This window comes from Triturus cristatus, chromosome 2_1 (genome assembly GCF_964204655.1).
Source record: "Triturus cristatus chromosome 2_1, aTriCri1.1, whole genome shotgun sequence".
Classification (NCBI taxonomy): Eukaryota; Metazoa; Chordata; class Amphibia; order Caudata; family Salamandridae; genus Triturus; species Triturus cristatus.
In genome coordinates, this window is record NC_140581.1 from 930527380 (window position 1) to 930548184 (window position 20805).

Below are 20805 nucleotides of genomic sequence, written 5' to 3' on the forward strand. Positions count from 1 at the left end.
CACAAGCACGAGTGAGTGCTTGGAAATTAGCAGAGCGACGGCTAAAGGCCCTCCAATGCAGCCCATGCGCACTGCCTAGGCGAGACCTAAAAACTGGTGATGGGGGACAAATATTTTGCTACAGCCCATATGTCTGTTAAATAACACTGCTGTTACAGCATTCATTTGAAATCAACGACACAACAAAGCTATATTTTAAGTGCAGTTTGGCATGCAAAATCCAAGTTACGCAAAATGATGCACTTAATCCAACTACACCGGTATAATGAGATGTGTTCAGTATCTGAGCCACTTTCACACCTCCCTCACACTAAAGGCTGGAGATCCCAGTTTCACCTCATAATTATTGATTGTTCTCCTTAAAATACATCTGCCCACAGCTTTCAAATGAAATGCGCACAGAGGCCAGAAAGAGGGTAGGATGCATGACTGAGAGCATTGCCTGGACAGTTATTAGTACATAGAGCTTCCCACTTATCTTTTTGGCACAGCTAGATCTCTGGCAGAAACAGTGCCGACGCTGCAATCATGAGATACTGTTAGCAGATGGTGCTAGAATCCCTTTGAAGAAAGTAATGGAGTATATTGCCCTGAGGCAACAAAAAGAGGATTGGGCTCTGCCTGGTTTCCCTGACCGGGGGTGAAGTGGATCCAGAGGGTTGGAGGAATATCCCTGAGAAAGGTAAGGTTCCTCCAAAAAGCCCTAATGAACATTGGGAGTACATGGGCTCTTAAACGAAACTCTTCATTCATTCATTTGTGCTTCAGAACAGCCTGGTAAGCATATCCATGCATGGAGGTGTGAGTGCAAAGCTAAGTCTACTTGTAAAGATCTATGAATTCTGCAACTACCTTGCAAAATGTATTCCTGTGAAAGGTCCTAATAAAGAGTGAAATGTACATGTTAAGTAACTTGCTGATGTGCTTGTGTATATACCGGGTGAGGGGTAAAATGGGGCACTCTTGGGCATCTAAGCTGACGGCAGCAAAAACCCAAAGGCCAAAACTGTCCAAAAAATTCAATAACCCTCCCATCAGTTGCAGAGGTAACATATAGATATAATAGCAGACCACCTACAATAGTTGCAACAATAAATGGCCTCTGGGTCCACAGACGTACTGTAGACTATGAGAATTTTATTGTCTACAAAATGAATATCAATATTAACAAGCATTGACAAAGCAAGTAGGTAGGTGCGCTTTTATAATGTGAGTGACATAGGTTTTGCCAATGCTGGTTTGTAAAGCATCGTTTAAAACAAAATGTTTAAAACCCGTAAAAGGAAAAATATTGGAGGAAAATAAGCACATATATCTCAAAACTGAACACTGACATGTTTCTTAATAAATAGCATGATTTATTTTCCAAATACTTTTCATGCAGGAAACTCTCAGTAAAAGGCAAGTTGCATATGATCCATTTTAAAAATAACGCAGACGCCTAGTTGTGAATAATGAAGAGTCAGAAATTAAAACGAAATTGTTTGATAAAGCCTAATTTACTTTCCCCACAACTGTGAACGGGATCTAATGGTGCTCTGCACTAGCCAGCGGAGCTGATTTATGGACCTCTGGAAGCAGGGACATCTCCAGCTCAGGTGAATGCGGCAACCTGCCCCACCCCTCTAATGCCACCCACAATGCTGCCTTTGTGTGGCAGGGCCTGGCCTTTCATTCAACATTTGGAGATTAAACAACCTCAAACAGTAAGTTCTTTAGTCAAACTCCCTGAAATATATACCTGTTGCTTTGCTTTTGGGGCGGAGCAGGGAGCCGAGTGGGGAGCACAAGAGAATAGGGTGGGGCTCGGGGGGTGGGGGTAGGCGAACTACAAAAACACATGCACTCCCATGGAATGCTCAGAAAAATAAAAAGAGAATCCCTAATGTAAGCCGAGGATGTATACAAATTATCCATTTAAAACGATGGTAAAGAAGCTGGGCTCCAGGGAGTAACAAAAAGACATCAAATAAGAAGCTAGAAAGGAGACTGACAAAAAGTCAACCACTGATGAGCATTGGGCTGGCTCTAAGCCCACAGTTGGTTATGGGTATGTCTCACCAGTGGTCACTCGTAAGGTGAGACCTAAAAATGGTTCACAGATTTGAGATACATGTTTTGAGAAAAGGCATTTCATGCACGCTTTGAAAAACATAAAAAAACAGCCATAATTATTAAAAACTATGCGCACAAATCAAATCATTCAATATTTTTGAAAGGGTGATTGTGCATAAACTCACCAGTGCATTTTCTTTAATTTCAAGATTCTTCAAAGCAACAGCACCTGAAAGGGAAATTGAAAAAAATGAAGGCTATCGTCTAGATTGGGGCTGTGACCCAATTGAACAGAGATGGAGTAATTTATACTGCACAATGTAAATGAAAACGAGAGAAGTAGAGGTATTCCAGCTGAAATTGTTCGGAAGAATGTAAAAAATTGAACCAAACAAATTATCTTACAAACAATAAGGCACGGCTAATAATTTGGGCAGGCAACAGAGAGGCAGGGGGGTGTTTAACACAGCAATGCACAATATAGCCTATCAACAGCACACTGCAGACCACATACGACATTTAACTTTCCGTGCCATAGGTGCATTTAAAACAAAAGACATTCACCCCCAGTCAAAAGATCTGGGTTAAATCCATTGTTCTTTTGCTCACTTTGCCACCCCAGTTTAGACCCACCCATATGCAAATCAGGCTTGACCCTGGGCCTCATTGGAACAGTCCAGCCGGAACTGCCAAGCCAGGTCCTCCCTGGACCAGAAATAAGCCTCCTGGGATAGGTGCATTTAAGGCACGGTTTACAATAAAACTATAGAGAAGTTAAATAGGTTAGCTAGGGAGTTCCAATGTAAAGCACGTTTTGGTGGGGAAGCACAAGCACTTTATTACTGGTTGGCAGTAGTAAAGTGCAAAGTCGTAAAGACAGCACAAATAGGGTCCAGAAAAAGGCAAAAACATTGGTATGACCATGCAGAAACGGCAGATTTGTGACATGGTAATACATGCATTCTTCCATGTAAACACAGGGTGCAATTACTGCGAAAAAATCTGACGCACTACATGCTCAAAACTCTAAATAATGTATGTTCCGTGCTCACTAGACATAACAATATATGCATACGATTAGCTATATAATCATGATACCATGCAATGGGGAAACCATTTGACCTTGTGCAACATTACTTTAAGAGTTAGTGCAGAATGGAACTGTGTAAATGAACTACTATGGCTTGAGGGACACAAAAACAAAATGGTTTAGACTCTGAACACATGAGGCATCCCTTTTTGCATGATGATAGCATCTCGGTGCATTTCCTATCAGTTTAAGCAATTATCAGACCGGTTAATTAAACAACATAAAATGTAACCTTTTTACAAAAAAAAAAAAAAATTATTTAAGATTGACAAGCTCTCATATTCAGAAATGTTCCAGAAACACATGCCGAAATTCGCTAAGAAGAAAGAGATAAGCCATGGGGCACAAGCCATTATTTTCTTGGTTTTACTGAATGAGAAACGGGGTTTTAATTGAAAAGAGCAGCATGTAATATGGAAGGGAAGCTAGTTAATCAGCGCCTAATTTGGTCCCAAAATGATTGCGAGTGACGTTTTCATTGATTTAGCCTTGAATGTGCGGCCAGCTGGGGGGAGGGTAAAAGGGGGTGTTCGTGCCCACAGTAATGTTGTGTCGAGCGGCCTAGGCTTCCATCACTGCTTGTACTGAAGCCTCAGGCTGCTCACACAGGAAAGAGGGGGGTGGGGGACAATTACATTACAGAGCAAATCAATTCATCTATGGGGCAGTTTTAGGAAGACTGGTATCTAAACCACAACGGCAGAAACGGCTTGCAACGTGACCAGACAGACTCCATGCAATAGGAACCAAGCACATTCAGGCGGACATCTTTGGCGAAGAACATGTCTTTCTTTAAAAGGTAGATGTCGCCATGGTTGGGCAAACTAATTTACACTAACAATTGGCCTATATTTCGCGAGGCGCGAACGAAGATACTTTCAAAGTCCTGTAAAGGATACAGCATGTGATAATTTGAAATGAGAATTCACAATACCATTTGAAAAGAACAGCAAAAATACCGAATCATTTATCAAATGCGAAAAATGCATTTTTGCAGACTGTGGAGAAATAAAAACCTAAATGGCCCATAAATTGTAACTGTATAACAAGCATTGGCATAGCCAATAGGTCTCGCCTTTGGGACCTTATAAGTGTTTAGCCATGCACCACTTGATGTTGTTGCACTAAGGATATTGTGCTGGATAACTAAACACTTATAAGGTCCTAAAGGCGAGACCTATTGGCTATGCCAATGCTTGTTAAACATAGTTGCCTTGCTGTTCAGTGTCAGTTGTTTTAAATGAGACTAGCATTGGGCTGGACAGTATGTTATTGTGTCTGTGTATTGAGGTCAGAGTCCCTGCCCCCCACACTACTTCCATGATACGCTTCGGACAAGTGGTGCCCACTACTACTGAGAGTCATGTGCAGAAAAGGTTGTACTTGGCCCAGGTGGCAAAGCTATAATAAGACTGACCCCAGTTGCAAATGACGTCAAACCCCATGAGTGTATCCAGTTGCCCTTCCTTGATGGACCCATGGCCACGCCTGACCCCCAACCACCCCCTCAAATGTTGTCTGATACGTGCAGGTTGTGCAGGGTGCTTACTATTCACTTAGGACCAAGGCTGATTTGCATATGGCTTCTCCAGGTCTGGAGTGGTGCAGTAGGCAAAAAAGATGGCTTGGAATGCAGCCCGCAAGATGTAGTACCTGAAACGTTTCCCTCGGGACAGGACTGATATTTCCCTGGTAGGCTTCAGAATAGGGCTGGGCTGCGTCCACCGCAGTACGGCTGCCATAACCCAACAAAGGAAGACCTGAGTAGCCTTGTTGTAGTTGCAGCGTCCTGTAGTATTTTGCTGATTTCGATATTTTTGTTATGGTTTATTTTAGTTTCCAGTCTGGCCTTGAAATGTCCATTCTCCTGAATATGTATGTGCACGTCTAGGGTTCAGGCCGCCAAGTTAGCATTAACCAGGCTGCATGAACCCTAGAAGTGTACGCGTCTCGCAGAGGGGGGGGGGGGGGGGGGGGGGGGGGCATGACAAAAGGTTTCTGCATTGCTTAGATTTTGATTAAAGTGACGGAGGGCAGATGAAACTGTGGCAACTTGTGTTAATAAATGAGAGTTTTGGGCATTTCTTGTAAACGGTGATTTATGTTCACAGACGTCAAAATACAAAGAAATCTGGTAAGAAAATGTCAACCCAAAGAGAGGAAATCAGAAATATCTAAGAAACATGGAAACTGCTAGAAAGAGTCAGGAATGAGGGGAGGAGGAGGGGGGAATGGAGGCATGAAGCCCGGGAGTGAGCAAGCTGTTACATGAGGCAGGGGGTGGGGAGAAAGGAGTGAACTAGGAGGCAAATGATGAGGAGAAATGAGAAATACACGAGGAAGGTGGTGAGGAGAAAGGAGTGATACACGAGGCAGGTGGTGAGGAGAAAGGAGTGATACACGAGGCAGGTGGTGAGGAGAAAGGAGTGATACACGAGGCTGGTGGTGAGGAGAAAGGAGTGATACACGAAGCAGGTGGTGAGGAGTAATGAGTGATACACAAGGAAGGTGGTGAGGAGAAAAGAGTGATACACGGGGCAGGTGGTGAGGAGAAAGGAGTGATACACGAGGCTGGTGGTGAGGAGAAAGGAGTGATACACTGGGCAGGTGGTGATGAGAAAGGAGTGATACACGAGGCAGGTGATGACGCCTCTGCTCAAGCGCGCGCCCGTGCACATGCACTGCAAGCTATGGCCGGCGGTAGCATTTTTTGAAGCCCTTACTTAAAGTCTCGCCAGACCAGCGCAAGCGCTGGGTCAGGCGAGACCTAAAAATAACAAAGTGGTGCCTGTCGTGTTTCCAATGTAAGCCCACGCTTTTCCAAATGAATGTGTATCACAAGCACCAGAATATCTTCACACTTCAGTGCCATAAAGTATGACAGTGAAGCTGTTTAGTGTACTCCAGGGATGGATGGAGTCCGGATTGCACAGTGTAGCCTTTAAGATTTTGTATCCCACCAGCACTGGCATAACGAAACTCGAGAGGGCATCCCTGCAATGCACGTATGTGGAGGTGCCCCCTCCGGGCTCAATCTGGATCTCTGCAGCCAGAGTGCTGTGCTGAGGGGGGCACCTGGGGGGGCCCGCACTGCGGGTGCTGCGGGGGCCTGTCTTACCCCCCTGCCCACCAGGCCAGAGTAACCCCAGAAATCAAGTCATCTGGCATTGGCACTGGACAAAACCACAGGCTCTGCGAGAGCGCTCAGGAGAAGGGTGCCAATAATTCCGCTATAACCAGCTAAGAAATAATAGGTTTGTCTACAAACCAGTGAGAAAAATTTGAGGCAACGAATGTGTGTTCCGACACCATCGGCACTGCTTTTCTAGCAGCCGGCAAATAAACTCTATGACTCTTGGGCGTTGGTATTGCACGTAGTACTGCTGCACCGGTGAATGGCAGTCAAGAGAAAAACTCCTTCCAGCATGAACGACACTTCAGCACCGAACGGATGTCTTGCTGGCTGACCAAAAATGTGACTGAAACAAACCAATGGCTGGGAGGGGGCAACCTACTGCCCCTTCTCTCTGTATTTTATGGCCATGACTTTAAAAGCTCTACAACAGTTAACACCGGCTTTAGCCAGACCTAAAAAACTAGGAAATGGCTCATGCTGATTTTTAGGTCTCGCCTGACCCAGCGCATGCGCTGGTCTGGCGAGACTTATTGAGAGGGCTCCAAAAAGTGCTACCAGGCCAGCCTAGAGCTACAGTGCATGTGCGCGGGCGCGCTTTACCGCGCTTTACCGCGATTACTTTCACTTTCGCGGCCGCTTTGCATAGCCAATAGGTCTCGCTTTTGGGACCTTATAAGTATTTAGTTATGCAACTGTTGCATGGCTAAACACTTATAAGGTCCCAAAGACGAGACCTATTGGCTATGCCAATGCTTGTTTATATTGTCCATCGAAAGATCGAGCCTGAACTCCACCTATTCAGTTTCAAAAGTTAGAAGTCTGTGTGAGAAGTTGGCCTGATATGTAGTGCTCACTATTCTAGTGATCACTGTGTATCATTCCAAACGACCCTTATTGATGATTGGTTGTAAGTCAACCTTTTAGACCAGCTATCCTAGTAGCGTGGATACGAGCAGTCTTAGGCTAAACTCTAGAGGGCGTGTTAAGCCAGCTGTTTACCATCACATATACCCCTTGAACACCAAGTGAAAGGACACCACACAAGTTGTTATGAAAATAAAAGGATATTTATTTATAACAAGACTACCCTGGCTCTTTATGAGTCAGGGAGCTAAGCACACTACAAAACTCTTAGGAAAATACTTCAGTTGCACAATTTACACAAATGCCCGAGGGGCACGAGAAACCATCTACACTAACAGTGAAATGCGAATGGTTAGAGTCTGGAGATACTGATTCCGGAGTGATCCGATCAGTGGGACTAAACGAAAAAGGAACTGGACACTTGTAGAGCGAACCTGCGATGGAGCACCGAGGTGCTCGAGTTACCTAGCCCGGAGGCTGCGGCTGCGTGAAGTTCGTCAAGATGTCGGGAGTCCTCGTGTAGTCTCAGGAGCCTGAAAGAAGAAGTTGCTGGCAGGCGACCAGTGACGATGTTCAGAGCGATCCAAGCCTGGATCGGTGGTGAAGGAAAACCTGAAAGCAGAGGGGACTCAGTTCTCAACCGCTAGCCAGCGATCGTGTGGGTACCAGGAGGGTACCGGCTGAAGTCACCTCGACCAGGCGAGTGGGTGACGTCGGACTCGGCTGTTCCTCGGACCAGGAGGCGCGGCGGCGACCAGGATGGAGGGCGAGCTGTCCCACGAAGGTGTCTGCTGTCGATGATGCTGGGCCCAGGAAGGGGCAGCGGATCTTGGCAGTGGCCACCCAAGCGGGGGAGTCAAGATGGCGTCGGGAGTGGACCAGGAGGGTCCGTGGTACTCCTCCGTTGAAGGGGAGCAAGAGCCAGTCTGGAGCAACCAGACTAGTGATGAAACAATCGTGGTGCGTCGTGAAGAGGGCCACAAGCCGGTCGGCAAGTGGTCGAACAACGCGGTGAACAACAAGGAGCGGAAGGGCCCCCACGCAGATCTCGGGGATGCTGGGGAGGCAGACTTCGATGCTGGAGCTGCTCAGGGTTAGGGCTTCTCAACCCTAGGTGCACTCACTCGAGGGTCCCTCGGTGGGCGTGCTAGATAAGCGTCGTGCAGGTTCTGAAGATAGCCGGTCCCGCAGGTCTCGTCACACCTACGACTCTCAGCTGAGCTGATGAGGGAGGTAAAAGGTCAGAGATGGCAGGGAACTCGGGTCTCGTCGAGCTGGGCAGTCTTGATCCGTAGGAGAGACTTACAGCAAACCGCAAGCGCTTAGATGGTGCCTGCTGGTGCAGGGTGGCTACTCCTTAGCCACAAGGGAGAGTCTTCAGAAATAGTCAAGAGTTCCTTTCGTGGAAAGTAGTTCGTGATTCGGAGTTATCCGATTATCTGATTATCCAATTTGGGAAGGGGACTCGCTCCTACCTTTATTCTAAGAAAAAGGGGCTGGCCCGTGACTAGGTTCTACCTATGGGTGGAGCCAGGAGGGGGGTGGTTACACCCCTATCCTTTGTCCGGCTTCGCGCCAGCTCAGGGGCTGGTGTGCCCCCGAAACTGGTTTGAGCCGGGCTATGCACAGTGAGCACCGGGGTGCCACTTGCAATCACCTTCCTTTCAGCCCTGCCTACCTGGGATACACAAACCCTGTCTGGGACGGTGCTAACACCGCCCTCGACAGGAAACCCTTTGTCCAAGCTCCCCTTGCTGGAAGGTCCCCCAGCAGCAGGAGGTCAGACTTGTGTCTGGTGGCAGCATCCATTTTGTGATGCTGAGGCTTGAGTCAACTTTAACCGGGGTTCAAGGTTACTTCCATGTCGTGTCCCTCTAAAAGGGGGGAATGCTAACCCCGTCACCAGGACTGGCGAGGGGTTCGTATTCCCATTCGTATGACACCTTACTCGACATGTATAGGTGATGCGATGCCAAAGTTAGCAAATAACCGCAAGGATTATAATGCATTAAAAGTAGTTGGCCCGCGTCACCATGGAACGGCTATTAGGGCTTGGTTCCGCAAGCCGTCGACGGGCTCAGCTCGCGCCCGAGCACCGTCCCACATGATTCCCTGCACTCTGCCTTCAGGATTGATAAGGCCTGCTATAGGAGTGACTGATAGGAATCCATGTGTCCATTTTAGGGTTTAGGTGTAGGAATACTACACCTACAGCAACGGGTGATTACACCACGTGGCCCCAGCTGTCGTGCAGCCAGTTGTGTCAGATTTGGGCGGCCATTCCAGGGGTGGCATAATACATGCTTCAGCCCCTGGTAGGCCCTGGGTACACCGATGCCCTGGATACCTGTGGTATGCTGAGACAGGGACTGACAAGGTGGCCCAGTTCCAATTAGTGGATGCACCTAACGTACATGTGTGTTAATTTCGAGAGAGAACAGCTAGGCTGTGGGTCTGATTGGCAGGCCCACAGCCGGAGAAAGTCGTAAACCAATGAAGCAAAAGCAAAAAATCTGGGTGATCATAGGATTGCAGACCCTACTCTCCTACATGACCCCCCCCAAACTTTGGGACAATAAGCTAACCTTGACCAGGTGAGTCTTCTTGCTCTAAGTGGAAATACCTGGAGAGCCCATCTGCATTGCCATGATCAGTGCCAGGTCTATGCTCCACTGTGAAGTCCATACCCTGTAGGGAAATGGACCACCTAAGTAGTTTGGGGTTTTCACCCTTCATTTGATTTAGCCACAAGAGGGGCTTATGGTCGGTCTGAATCTTGAAGTGAGTGCCAAACAAGTATGGCCTCAACTTTTTCAGGGCCCAAACCACAGCAAAGGCCTCCCTCTCAATAGCTGACCAATTCTTCTCTCTGGGGGTCAGCCTCCTGCTAATAAAAGCTATGGGCTGGTCATGACCATCAAAATTCAGTTGTGATAGAACAGCTCCCACACCCAGCTCCGAAGCGTCTGTTTGGACAATGAATGGTTTGGAGTAGTCTGGACTCTTTAGGATAGGTGCTGTGCACATGGCCCGCTTTAGGTCATCGAACGCCTTCTGACAGCTTGCTGTCCACTGAACTTTTTTTGGCATCTTTTTACTTGTCAGGTCGTTTAGCGGGGTCACAATGGATCCATAATTTCTGACAAATTTCCGGTAATAACCAGTCAGGCCCAAGAAAGCTCGAACCTGAGTCTGGGTGGTTGGAGGAGCCCAGTCCTGGATGGCCTGTATTTTGCTCTCCAACGGTTGAACCTGGCCTCCCCCTACAAGGTGGCCCAGGTATACAACCTGTGTCTGCCCTATCTGGCACTTGGTGGCCTTGATAGTGAGGCCTGCCTTCTGCAGGGCCTCTAACACTTTCCTCAGGTGGACCAGGTGATCCTCCCAGGTGGAGCTAAAGACAGCGATATCGTCCAGATACGCCGCACAGAAGTCGTCCAACCCAGTGAGAACTCGATTCACCAGCCTTTGGAAGGTGGCAGGTGCATTTTTCAAACCAAAGGGCATTACCACGAACTGATAATGCCCACCCGGGGTAGAAAATGCTGTTTTGGGCTTGGCCTCCTCAGCTAACCTGATTTGCCAATACCCAGCTGTCAGGTCAAACGTACTTAAGTAGTTGGCCGAGGCCAACCGGTCGATAAGTTCGTCTGCTCTTGGTATTGGGTGGGCGTCGGTCTTAGTGACCGCATTGAGACCTCTGTAGTCCACGCAAAACCTCATCTCTTTCTTACCGCCCTGGGTGTGAGGTTTCCGCACGAGCACTACGGGACTAGCCCAGGGGCTGTCCGAGGGTTCAATGACTCCCAGCTCCAACATTTTCTGCACCTCTGTCTTGATGCAGTCTCTGACATGATCAGGTTGCCGATAGATTTTACTCTTTACGGGCAGACTGTCCCCAGTGTCGACCTCGTGGGTACACCACTTGGTCTGACTGGGTGTCAGAGAGAACATATGTCGAAAGGATTGAAGAACCTGTTTACAATCCTCTTGTTGATGTCCAGAGAGGCTGCCACAAAAGACAACACCATCTACTGATCCATCGTCAGGGTTCTGAGAGAGCAGGTCTGGGAGAGGGTCACTCTCCTCCTCCTGTCCCTCATCTGTGGCCATGAGCAAGCCCATGCCCTCCCTGTCGACATATGCCTTGAGCCTGTTTACATGGAGCACCCTGTGGGGGCTCCGGGGAGTTCTGAGGTCTACCAAGTAGGTGACCTCTCCCTTTTGCTCAATGATCGTGTGGGGCCCAGACCATTTGTCTTTGAGTGCTGCTGGGGCCACTGGCTCCAGCACCCACACCTTCTGTCCAGGCTGATACACAGTCAGGACAGCCTTTTGGTCGTGCCAAGCTTTCTGTAATTCTTGGCTCGCCTCAAGGTTTTTAGACGCCTTTTCCATGTACTCCGCCATCCGCGAGCGGAGACCGAGCACATAGTCCACAATGTTTGATGCCGGCTTTCTGAGAGGTCTCTCCCATCCTTCCTTTACCAAACAAAGGGGTCCCTCTACAGGATGTCCGAACAGAAGCTCAAAAGGGCTGTAGCCAACCCCCTTCTGCGGGACCTCTCTGTAGGCGAACAAGAGGCAGGGTATCAGGACATCCCATCTCCGCCGAAGCTTTTCAGGTAGTCCGTGAATCATCCCTTTTAGGGTCCGGTTGAATCTCTCAACCAGCCCACTGCATTGTGGGTGATAGGGTGTGGTGAACTTGTAGTTGACACCACATTCCTTCCACATAGCAGTCAGATATCCCGACATGAAGTTTGCACCTCTGTCTGAGACGACCTCCTTAGGGAAGCCCACTCTGGAGAACACTCCAAGTAGGGCCCGTGCCACCACAGGTGCCGTAGTGGTCCTAAGGGGAATAGCTTCAGGATACCTGGTGGCGTGGTCCACCACCACCAGTATAAACTTGTGCCCTGATGCTGTCTGGGGTTCCATTGGTCCGACAATGTCGATCCCCACTCGTTCAAAGGGTACCCCCACCACTGGTAGTGGTATGAGGGGGGCCTTTGTCGTGCCACCTGACTTACCACTGGCTTGGCAAGTGACACAGGAGCGGCAAAACTCCTTCGTATCTTCGGACATGTGGGGCCAGTGAAAGTGTGGAACAATTCTGTCCCAAGTCTTATTCTGGCCTAAGTGACCTGCAAGGGGAATCTCATGGGCCAAGGTGAGAAGGAAACCTCTCAGAGACAAGGGGATGACCAGCCTCCTGGTCGCACCAGGTTTGGGGTCTCTTGCCTCAGAGTACAGGAGTCCATCGTCCCAGTACACTTTGTGGGTACCTGTGGCGTTCCCTGCAGCCTCAGCAGCGGCCTGCTGTCTGAGGGGTTCAAGTGAGGGGCAGTCTAACTGTGCCTTCCCCAGGTCTTCCCTGGAGGGTCCCCCTGAGCCCAGAAACTCAACCTGACCAGGTTCAAGCTCTTGCGGCTCAGTTTCCCTCAGTTCTTTAAGGTCAGCCTCCTCGGAGACTTGATCCACGACCTGGGGCAAGGGGGAAGGCGAAGCCTTACCCTTACTGCTCCTTTTCTTGGAAGGTGTCTGGTCCGTTCTTCCAGGATCCAGCACCTGTTCAGTGGGGCATCTTTTGGCCTGTGACCTGGTCACAGCAAGGACATGTGCTGGCAAACCTAACATTTCCATGTGAGTCCTCTGCTCCACTTCTGACCATTGTGACGTTTCCAAATCATTGCCCAACAGACATTCTACGGGGAGGTCTGAACTAACCACAACCTTTTTCGGGCCACTTACCCCTCCCCAGGAGAAATCAACAACTGCCATACTGTGATTGGTAGTGACGTTGCTGGCATTGGTCACTAGGTAACTGGTACCTAGCATGATCTGTCCAGGGTCCACGAAGTTAGGCGTCACCATGGTGACACTGGCACACGTGTCCCTGTAGGCCTGAGCCACTTTTCCATTTATCAAAGGTGTCTGCCTGTATTTGCCCAAAGTATTGGGACTGGCATCAGGGGACATATCCATATCCCCTGTACAGACAAGGACGGCCTGAGTGAGCGTGCCGACTAAGTCGTCACTCCCCTCGGTTCCCAAGGTTAACCCAACTAATGCCTTGGGAGGCGCACTACCACTGCTGACTGTACTAGGGGGCGCAGGTGCCTTAGGGGCTGCAGTGGTAGGAGTTTGCCCTCCTTTCTTGGTGCACTCACTAAACCAGTGAGTCTTACTTTTACAGTATTGGCACCACCTTTTTGACTGGCCTTCTTGAGTCTTCTTCTTCTGTGAAGCCTGACCCCCACCCTCTTTGGTTTGTTGGGGACCTGTCGAAGACTTCTGGTCATTTTGTTCGTTCTTGTTACCCTTTTGGTCTGCTTTCTTCTGACCACCCTGGTTCTGATTCTGGTTCTGCTTGACCCTTGTTCTGACCCATCTGTCTGCCTTCTTTCCCAATTCTTGGGGAGAGGTCAGATCCGAGTCGACAAGGTGCTGATGCAACAATTGGTTCTGACAGTTGTTTAAAATCTGTTCTCGCATGATAAGATTGTACAATCCTGTGTAATCAGTAACCTTGCTACCCAGCAACCAGCCTTCCAAAGCCTTAGTGGCACAATCGACAAAGTCAGCCCAATCCTGAGACTGAATTTTCTGGGTGTCCCGGAACAGCACCCGGTACTGTTCCGTGGTTAAGCCGAACCCATCAATCAGTGTGTTCTTCAGGACTTGGTAGTTGTTAGCATCCTCAGCTCTTGTAGTGAGGAGCTTGTCCCTTCCTTTACCTTCAAAGGAAAGCCACAGTATAGCTGCCCACTGACTTGGGGGGACGCACTGGACAGTGCAGGCCCTCTCCAAGGCAGTTATCCACTTGTGGATGTCGTCCCCTTGTTTAAAGGGGGGCACTATTTTACTCAGGTGTCTAGTGTCTATACCCCTGTCTTTCTCTCTATTGAGAATGCTGCCACCAGTGGGATCTAACCCACTTAATTTCTGCTCTCGGGCTAAGGCAAGTCTTTCTTTGGCGAGGGCAAGTTCTTCCCGCTCGATCCTCAGATTGACCTCCCGCATCTTCGCTTCATGCTCCCTCCTCTGAGGGGAAGTCATTCCTCTCTGAGAAGGTGCCTGAGAGACATGTGTATGAACCGATCTGCCAGAGCCTCTGGAGAGAGACCTAGCTCGTCCGTTCCCAAGGTTAAGCCTGCTTGAGCGTGGGCCCGGGTCTCCCCCAGTTCCATTCTCATACCTGCTTAAGTTGGTCCTTGTAAGCCTGCCGACTACCACTGGACCTTTGTCTGCCTCGTCTCCCGATAACTCGTCCTCGTCCTCCTCCTCTGTGTGGAGGTCGAGGTCTGGGTCACCGAGGGTTCCCTCTAAGGGAGGCATGTTCCCATCTGCACTGGGGGGACCTGGGTTAGAGGACCTCCTAGCATCGTACGCCTCTAAGAGACCTATCAGTATTGCGATGGTAGGGTTAGAACCCTGGTTTAGCTTCCTGGAGGCACACAGTTGTCTCATCTCCTTGAAGCTAAGAGTTGCATATCGTGACACGACCTGTGGAGGGTCACTGACCACTAGGGGAGTCCCTGCAGACTCTCCGTGGACCGACATGCTTTTCTAGTGAGGTGTAAGTGTTGCACCTACCTACACTATGGGTTTACCTACTGATCCCTTGCTAAGAGTTGTAGTCAGGGTGTGCTAAGCCCTGTTACACTACAACAGCCGGTTCAGTAGAACTCGGAGTATTCTAAGTTAAGTTATATGTACCTGGGTACTTATGTGATCTTTCACTGCGATATTCTTAGGATACGTGTGTGGTAAAACAACAGCAAGCTCAAATCCCAACCGCTGCTCACCAATGTGAGAAGTTGGCCTGATATGTAGTGCTCACTATTCTAGTGATCACTGTGTATCATTCCAAACGACCCTTATTGATGATTGGTTGTAAGTCAACCTTTTAGACCAGCTATCCTAGTAGCGTGGATACGAGCAGTCTTAGGCTAAACTCTAGAGGGCGTGTTAAGCCAGCTGTTTACCATCACATATACCCCTTGAACACCAAGTGAAAGGACACCACACAAGTTGTTATGAAAATAAAAGGATATTTATTTATAACAAGACTACCCTGGCTCTTTATGAGTCAGGGAGCTAAGCACACTACAAAACTCTTAGGAAAATACTTCAGTTGCACAATTTACACAAATGCCCGAGGGGCACGAGAAACCATCTACACTAACAGTGAAATGCGAATGGTTAGAGTCTGGAGATACTGATTCCGGAGTGATCCGATCAGTGGGACTAAACGAAAAAGGAACTGGACACTTGTAGAGCGAACCTGCGATGGAGCACCGAGGTGCTCGAGTTACCTAGCCCGGAGGCTGCGGCTGCGTGAAGTTCGTCAAGATGTCGGGAGTCCTCGTGTAGTCTCAGGAGCCTGAAAGAAGAAGTTGCTGGCAGGCGACCAGTGACGATGTTCAGAGCGATCCAAGCCTGGATCGGTGGTGAAGGAAAACCTGAAAGCAGAGGGGACTCAGTTCTCAACCGCTAGCCAGCGATCGTGTGGGTACCAGGAGGGTACCGGCTGAAGTCACCTCGACCAGGCGAGTGGGTGACGTCGGACTCGGCTGTTCCTCGGACCAGGAGGCGCGGCGGCGACCAGGATGGAGGGCGAGCTGTCCCACGAAGGTGTCTGCTGTCGATGATGCTGGGCCCAGGAAGGGGCAGCGGATCTTGGCAGTGGCCACCCAAGCGGGGGAGTCAAGATGGCGTCGGGAGTGGACCAGGAGGGTCCGTGGTACTCCTCCGTTGAAGGGGAGCAAGAGCCAGTCTGGAGCAACCAGACTAGTGATGAAACAATCGTGGTGCGTCGTGAAGAGGGCCACAAGCCGGTCGGCAAGTGGTCGAACAACGCGGTGAACAACAAGGAGCGGAAGGGCCCCCACGCAGATCTCGGGGATGCTGGGGAGGCAGACTTCGATGCTGGAGCTGCTCAGGGTTAGGGCTTCTCAACCCTAGGTGCACTCACTCGAGGGTCCCTCGGTGGGCGTGCTAGATAAGCGTCGTGCAGGTTCTGAAGATAGCCGGTCCCGCAGGTCTCGTCACACCTACGACTCTCAGCTGAGCTGATGAGGGAGGTAAAAGGTCAGAGATGGCAGGGAACTCGGGTCTCGTCGAGCTGGGCAGTCTTGATCCGTAGGAGAGACTTACAGCAAACCGCAAGCGCTTAGATGGTGCCTGCTGGTGCAGGGTGGCTACTCCTTAGCCACAAGGGAGAGTCTTCAGAAATAGTCAAGAGTTCCTTTCGTGGAAAGTAGTTCGTGATTCGGAGTTATCCGATTATCTGATTATCCAATTTGGGAAGGGGACTCGCTCCTACCTTTATTCTAAGAAAAAGGGGCTGGCCCGTGACTAGGTTCTACCTATGGGTGGAGCCAGGAGGGGGGTGGTTACACCCCTATCCTTTGTCCGGCTTCGCGCCAGCTCAGGGGCTGGTGTGCCCCCGAAACTGGTTTGAGCCGGGCTATGCACAGTGAGCACCGGGGTGCCACTTGCAATCACCTTCCTTTCAGCCCTGCCTACCTGGGATACACAAACCCTGTCTGGGACGGTGCTAACACCGCCCTCGACAGGAAACCCTTTGTCCAAGCTCCCCTTGCTGGAAGGTCCCCCAGCAGCAGGAGGTCAGACTTGTGTCTGGTGGCAGCATCCATTTTGTGATGCTGAGGCTTGAGTCAACTTTAACCGGGGTTCAAGGTTACTTCCATGTCGTGTCCCTCTAAAAGGGGGGAATGCTAACCCCGTCACCAGGACTGGCGAGGGGTTCGTATTCCCATTCGTATGACACCTTACTCGACATGTATAGGTGATGCGATGCCAAAGTTAGCAAATAACCGCAAGGATTATAATGCATTAAAAGTAGTTGGCCCGCGTCACCATGGAACGGCTATTAGGGCTTGGTTCCGCAAGCCGTCGACGGGCTCAGCTCGCGCCCGAGCACCGTCCCACATGATTCCCTGCACTCTGCCTTCAGGATTGATAAGGCCTGCTATAGGAGTGACTGATAGGAATCCATGTGTCCATTTTAGGGTTTAGGTGTAGGAATACTACACCTACAGCAACGGGTGATTACACCACGTGGCCCCAGCTGTCGTGCAGCCAGTTGTGTCAGATTTGGGCGGCCATTCCAGGGGTGGCATAATACATGCTTCAGCCCCTGGTAGGCCCTGGGTACACCGATGCCCTGGATACCTGTGGTATGCTGAGACAGGGACTGACAAGGTGGCCCAGTTCCAATTAGTGGATGCACCTAACGTACATGTGTGTTAATTTCGAGAGAGAACAGCTAGGCTGTGGGTCTGATTGGCAGGCCCACAGCCGGAGAAAGTCGTAAACCAATGAAGCAAAAGCAAAAAATCTGGGTGATCATAGGATTGCAGACCCTACTCTCCTACAGTCTGCTCATCTCGTAAGGCAACTGTTTGCACAGTAAAAGCCAGTTCTGCTGAACAGCAATTGCACATTTGTCACGCTCTCTAATGCTCTGTACGTAAACACGCACGCGCCCCGACAGGCCCCAGTATTACAGCTGCAAAGGTAAATAAACTCTTATAAAAGACTCCTGCGCTCGAACACCACCACGTTTGAGGCTCTACCCGATAACTCAAACCTTCAGGGGCTTTCATATGACGACCACATTCTGCATTTATTCTAATCAGTGCTTTAAATGGGGAAAAATAAGTGCAGGTACTCATTAAAATAGAGGCGTGGCAAGTGGGCGGGGTTAGGGGCGGGGCTAAGGGCAAAATATGATCATACATAATTACTTCTGTCCCAGTTGCAGCACATATTAAAACACATGAGAAATGTGTTTCTGTAAAAAAAAAAAAAAAAAAAAAAAGATTAACTCAGTTTAGCTGACAGAACCAATACCTGTTGCAGACTTGAACGCGTTAGCGCTATTTTAAAATACAAACCCCTGTGTACTCTATTTGATTTGATTTTCTTTGTTATTCCCTGATTTTATTCATATTCTGAATACGCTTACCTGCACTATAAAAATCTTGCATTACACCGCTCTTTGGCGGATCACGTCATTAGGAAGTGTGGGAGATCTTTACAGCCATCTTGGTTTGGGAACTGCCAAGTGTATGTTGGGCGCCATTTTGGGGGAGTAGGCGGGCAGTGCAGGCTCCGACGGTGTATTTATACCAGCCTTCTGCACGCGCAGCGGTGACGCGCAGTGGTGTGCGCCTCCCTGCGCCGGAGTCGTGCCAGAGTCCTGCCCGTCTGCGCTCGTCCGCGTCTCGGGAGTGTCAGGGTCAGGACGGAGAGGTGTCTATAGCTGTTTTTGCAGGTAATACGTCTGTGTTATGTTGCGGATATGTTAGGTTACAGTACGGCCGATTTACTTGCCTTACGCCCCCCTAGTGGCCAATGTCATCCCTCATTTCCGGGCAGCCGTGCTTTACGGAAAGGCTGTCTTGTTTGTGGGTGGCGGCTTCCACACATTATTAGAACTGCGCCGGATAATATTCCGCCCCCGTACCAATGCCTTCTTCTCAATACTAGATCCATGATCGGTCACTCTCTTGATATTTGGAATTTATTACATAATTCCGATATATCTTGCCTATTTCTTACGGAGACATGGCTGAGTGATTGCTCTGCACCCGACTTAGCCAATGCCATCCCTCCGGAATATAACATCTTCAGGAGGGACAGAATATCTGGCAGAGGGGGAGGGGTTGCTCTTGTGGTTAATAAAAACATTCCCTGCTCAACCTTTCCGGTTGAAAATATTCAGGGTTGCGAAGCCTTGGGCTTCACCCTTCAGCTCTCCCCCCTCCAGGCTTGTACCGGGATCCTCTTGTATAGAGCCCCGGGGTCGGTAGGGTCTTTTTTTGATGAACTACAAGTCGCTCTCTCTGTCCCTTGTCTTAGATCAGAGCACTGTATCCTTTTGGGGGACCTCAATGTCCATATGGATATTGTAGAGGACCCCGATGCAATAAAATTAAGTGACATTACAACTACATTAGGACTATCTCCGTTTCTGCTGAAGCCGACGCACAATAAAGGCCATATTCTTGACCAGATTTTTTCTACAAAAGCTATTGTGATTAAATCTATACAACCTGTACTGTGGTCGGATCATTTTTTGGTCTCTTTCTCGGTACCTGCTACTGCTCTTATTCGGGTGAGAGAATCCAAAGAGACCATGCGAACCTCGCGCCCTTTCCACCTACTTTCGGCGGAAATGCTATCTGAGGCCCTTGCTATCTTTCCATGTCCTCTTTTGGGTTCTTTGGAAGAGAATCTCAGTCTTTTTCAGAATTGGCTGACAGCCAGACTCCAGACCTTAATTCCCGAAACTAAGATTAAACAAGGTGAACGTAGAGCGTCTGCCCCTTGGTTCACCTCTCAGTTTTGGGAGCAGCGGCAGGGCTGCAAAAGGGCGGAGAGAGTCTGGCGACGGGCCTACGACTTGACTGAGAAAGCGAAATTCCGAGCAATAACTAAAGCTTATCATCAGTCAATTTGGAAGGAAAAAAAAGCTTATTTCGAGCGACGAATTGATGAGGCCGAAAACGGCTGCAAGGAAATCTTTCAAGTAGTTTTGGATTTTACGTCCCCTGCTATCTGTACTGTATCTCATACTCATTCTGAAGAGTGGATAAAACAGCTTGCAACCTTCTTTACCAGCAAAATTACAACTATCCAAGCCTCCCTTCTCCACTCTAGCTCTCAGTTGGCCGCGGGTCCTTCATCCCCCCCTGTACTTAGGGAGAGTTTAGGCCCTTCTCTTTCACTTTTTCCACACCTTTGCCTTGACACTTCTTTGGAGCTTTTGTCAGGCTTGAAATCAGGCTCCCCACTTGATCCGTGCCCAGCTAAACATCTGGGGAAAGTGGCACCTGCTTTAAATGCCCTGCTGAATCCACTCTTGAATTCTTCACTGCTAACGGGAGTAGTCCCACAAGCGTGGAAACATGCTCTGATCCTGCCATTGATCAAGAAGCCCACCTTGGACCCCCTCATCCATGCCAACTATAGGCCCATCTCCCTTCTCCCTGCTCTGGCGAAAGTGGCCGAGAAATTTGCACATCGGACGATCTCTAATTTCATCGAGGAGCACGATTTGCTGCATGACACGCAATCTGGATTCCGTGCTAATTTTAGCACGGAGTCTGCCCTCTTAGAAGTCACGGATGCCATCAGGGAAGTGCTCGATGCTGGAGGAAGGGCCATGCTGGTAATGTTAGATCTATCGGCGGCCTTCGACACAGTCCCTCATGACCGCCTCCTTGTAAGACTCTGGGAGTGCGGCATTCGGGGGACTGTGTGGAGTTGGCTTAAATCCTTTTTAGGCGGCCGCCGACAAACGATCTGGGCGCCCCCTTTTTCCATGGATATGGCTCCGCTAGAGGTAGGGGTACCGCAGGGCTCCATCCTTAGCCCCTTGCTATTTAATATCTTTATGGCCCCTCTAGCGGCAGTCGCGGAGTCTTTTGGCGCCCAGATCATATCTTACGCCGATGATACCCAGCTCCTTTTTACTTGTGACAGGGGCGGGACTTTCGATGGCGTACAGATCAAGGATTGTCTGGGGGCGGTCTTCGAGTGGTTTAGGTGCAACGGGTTAAAGTGCAATTCCGACAAGTCGGAGCTGCTTTTTTTTGGTTGCACCTCTGAGCCAGACTGGAAA

The 20805-nt window shown here is 49.4% G+C and overlaps 1 protein-coding gene across 3 annotated transcripts in view; it reads right to left on the reverse strand.

Annotated features, from left to right (window-relative positions):
• The window catches only part of VPS13A (vacuolar protein sorting 13 homolog A), a 2314464-nt gene that overhangs the window by 2188667 nt on the left and 104992 nt on the right, over nucleotides 1-20805 (reverse strand). For all 3 annotated transcript variants that reach the window (XM_085633365.1, XM_085633382.1, XM_085633374.1), the window contains exon 2: nucleotides 2241-2284. In XM_085633365.1, coding sequence (XP_085489491.1) covers nucleotides 2241-2284 — 44 coding nt within the window. The remainder of the gene's footprint in view (nucleotides 1-2240; nucleotides 2285-20805) is intronic.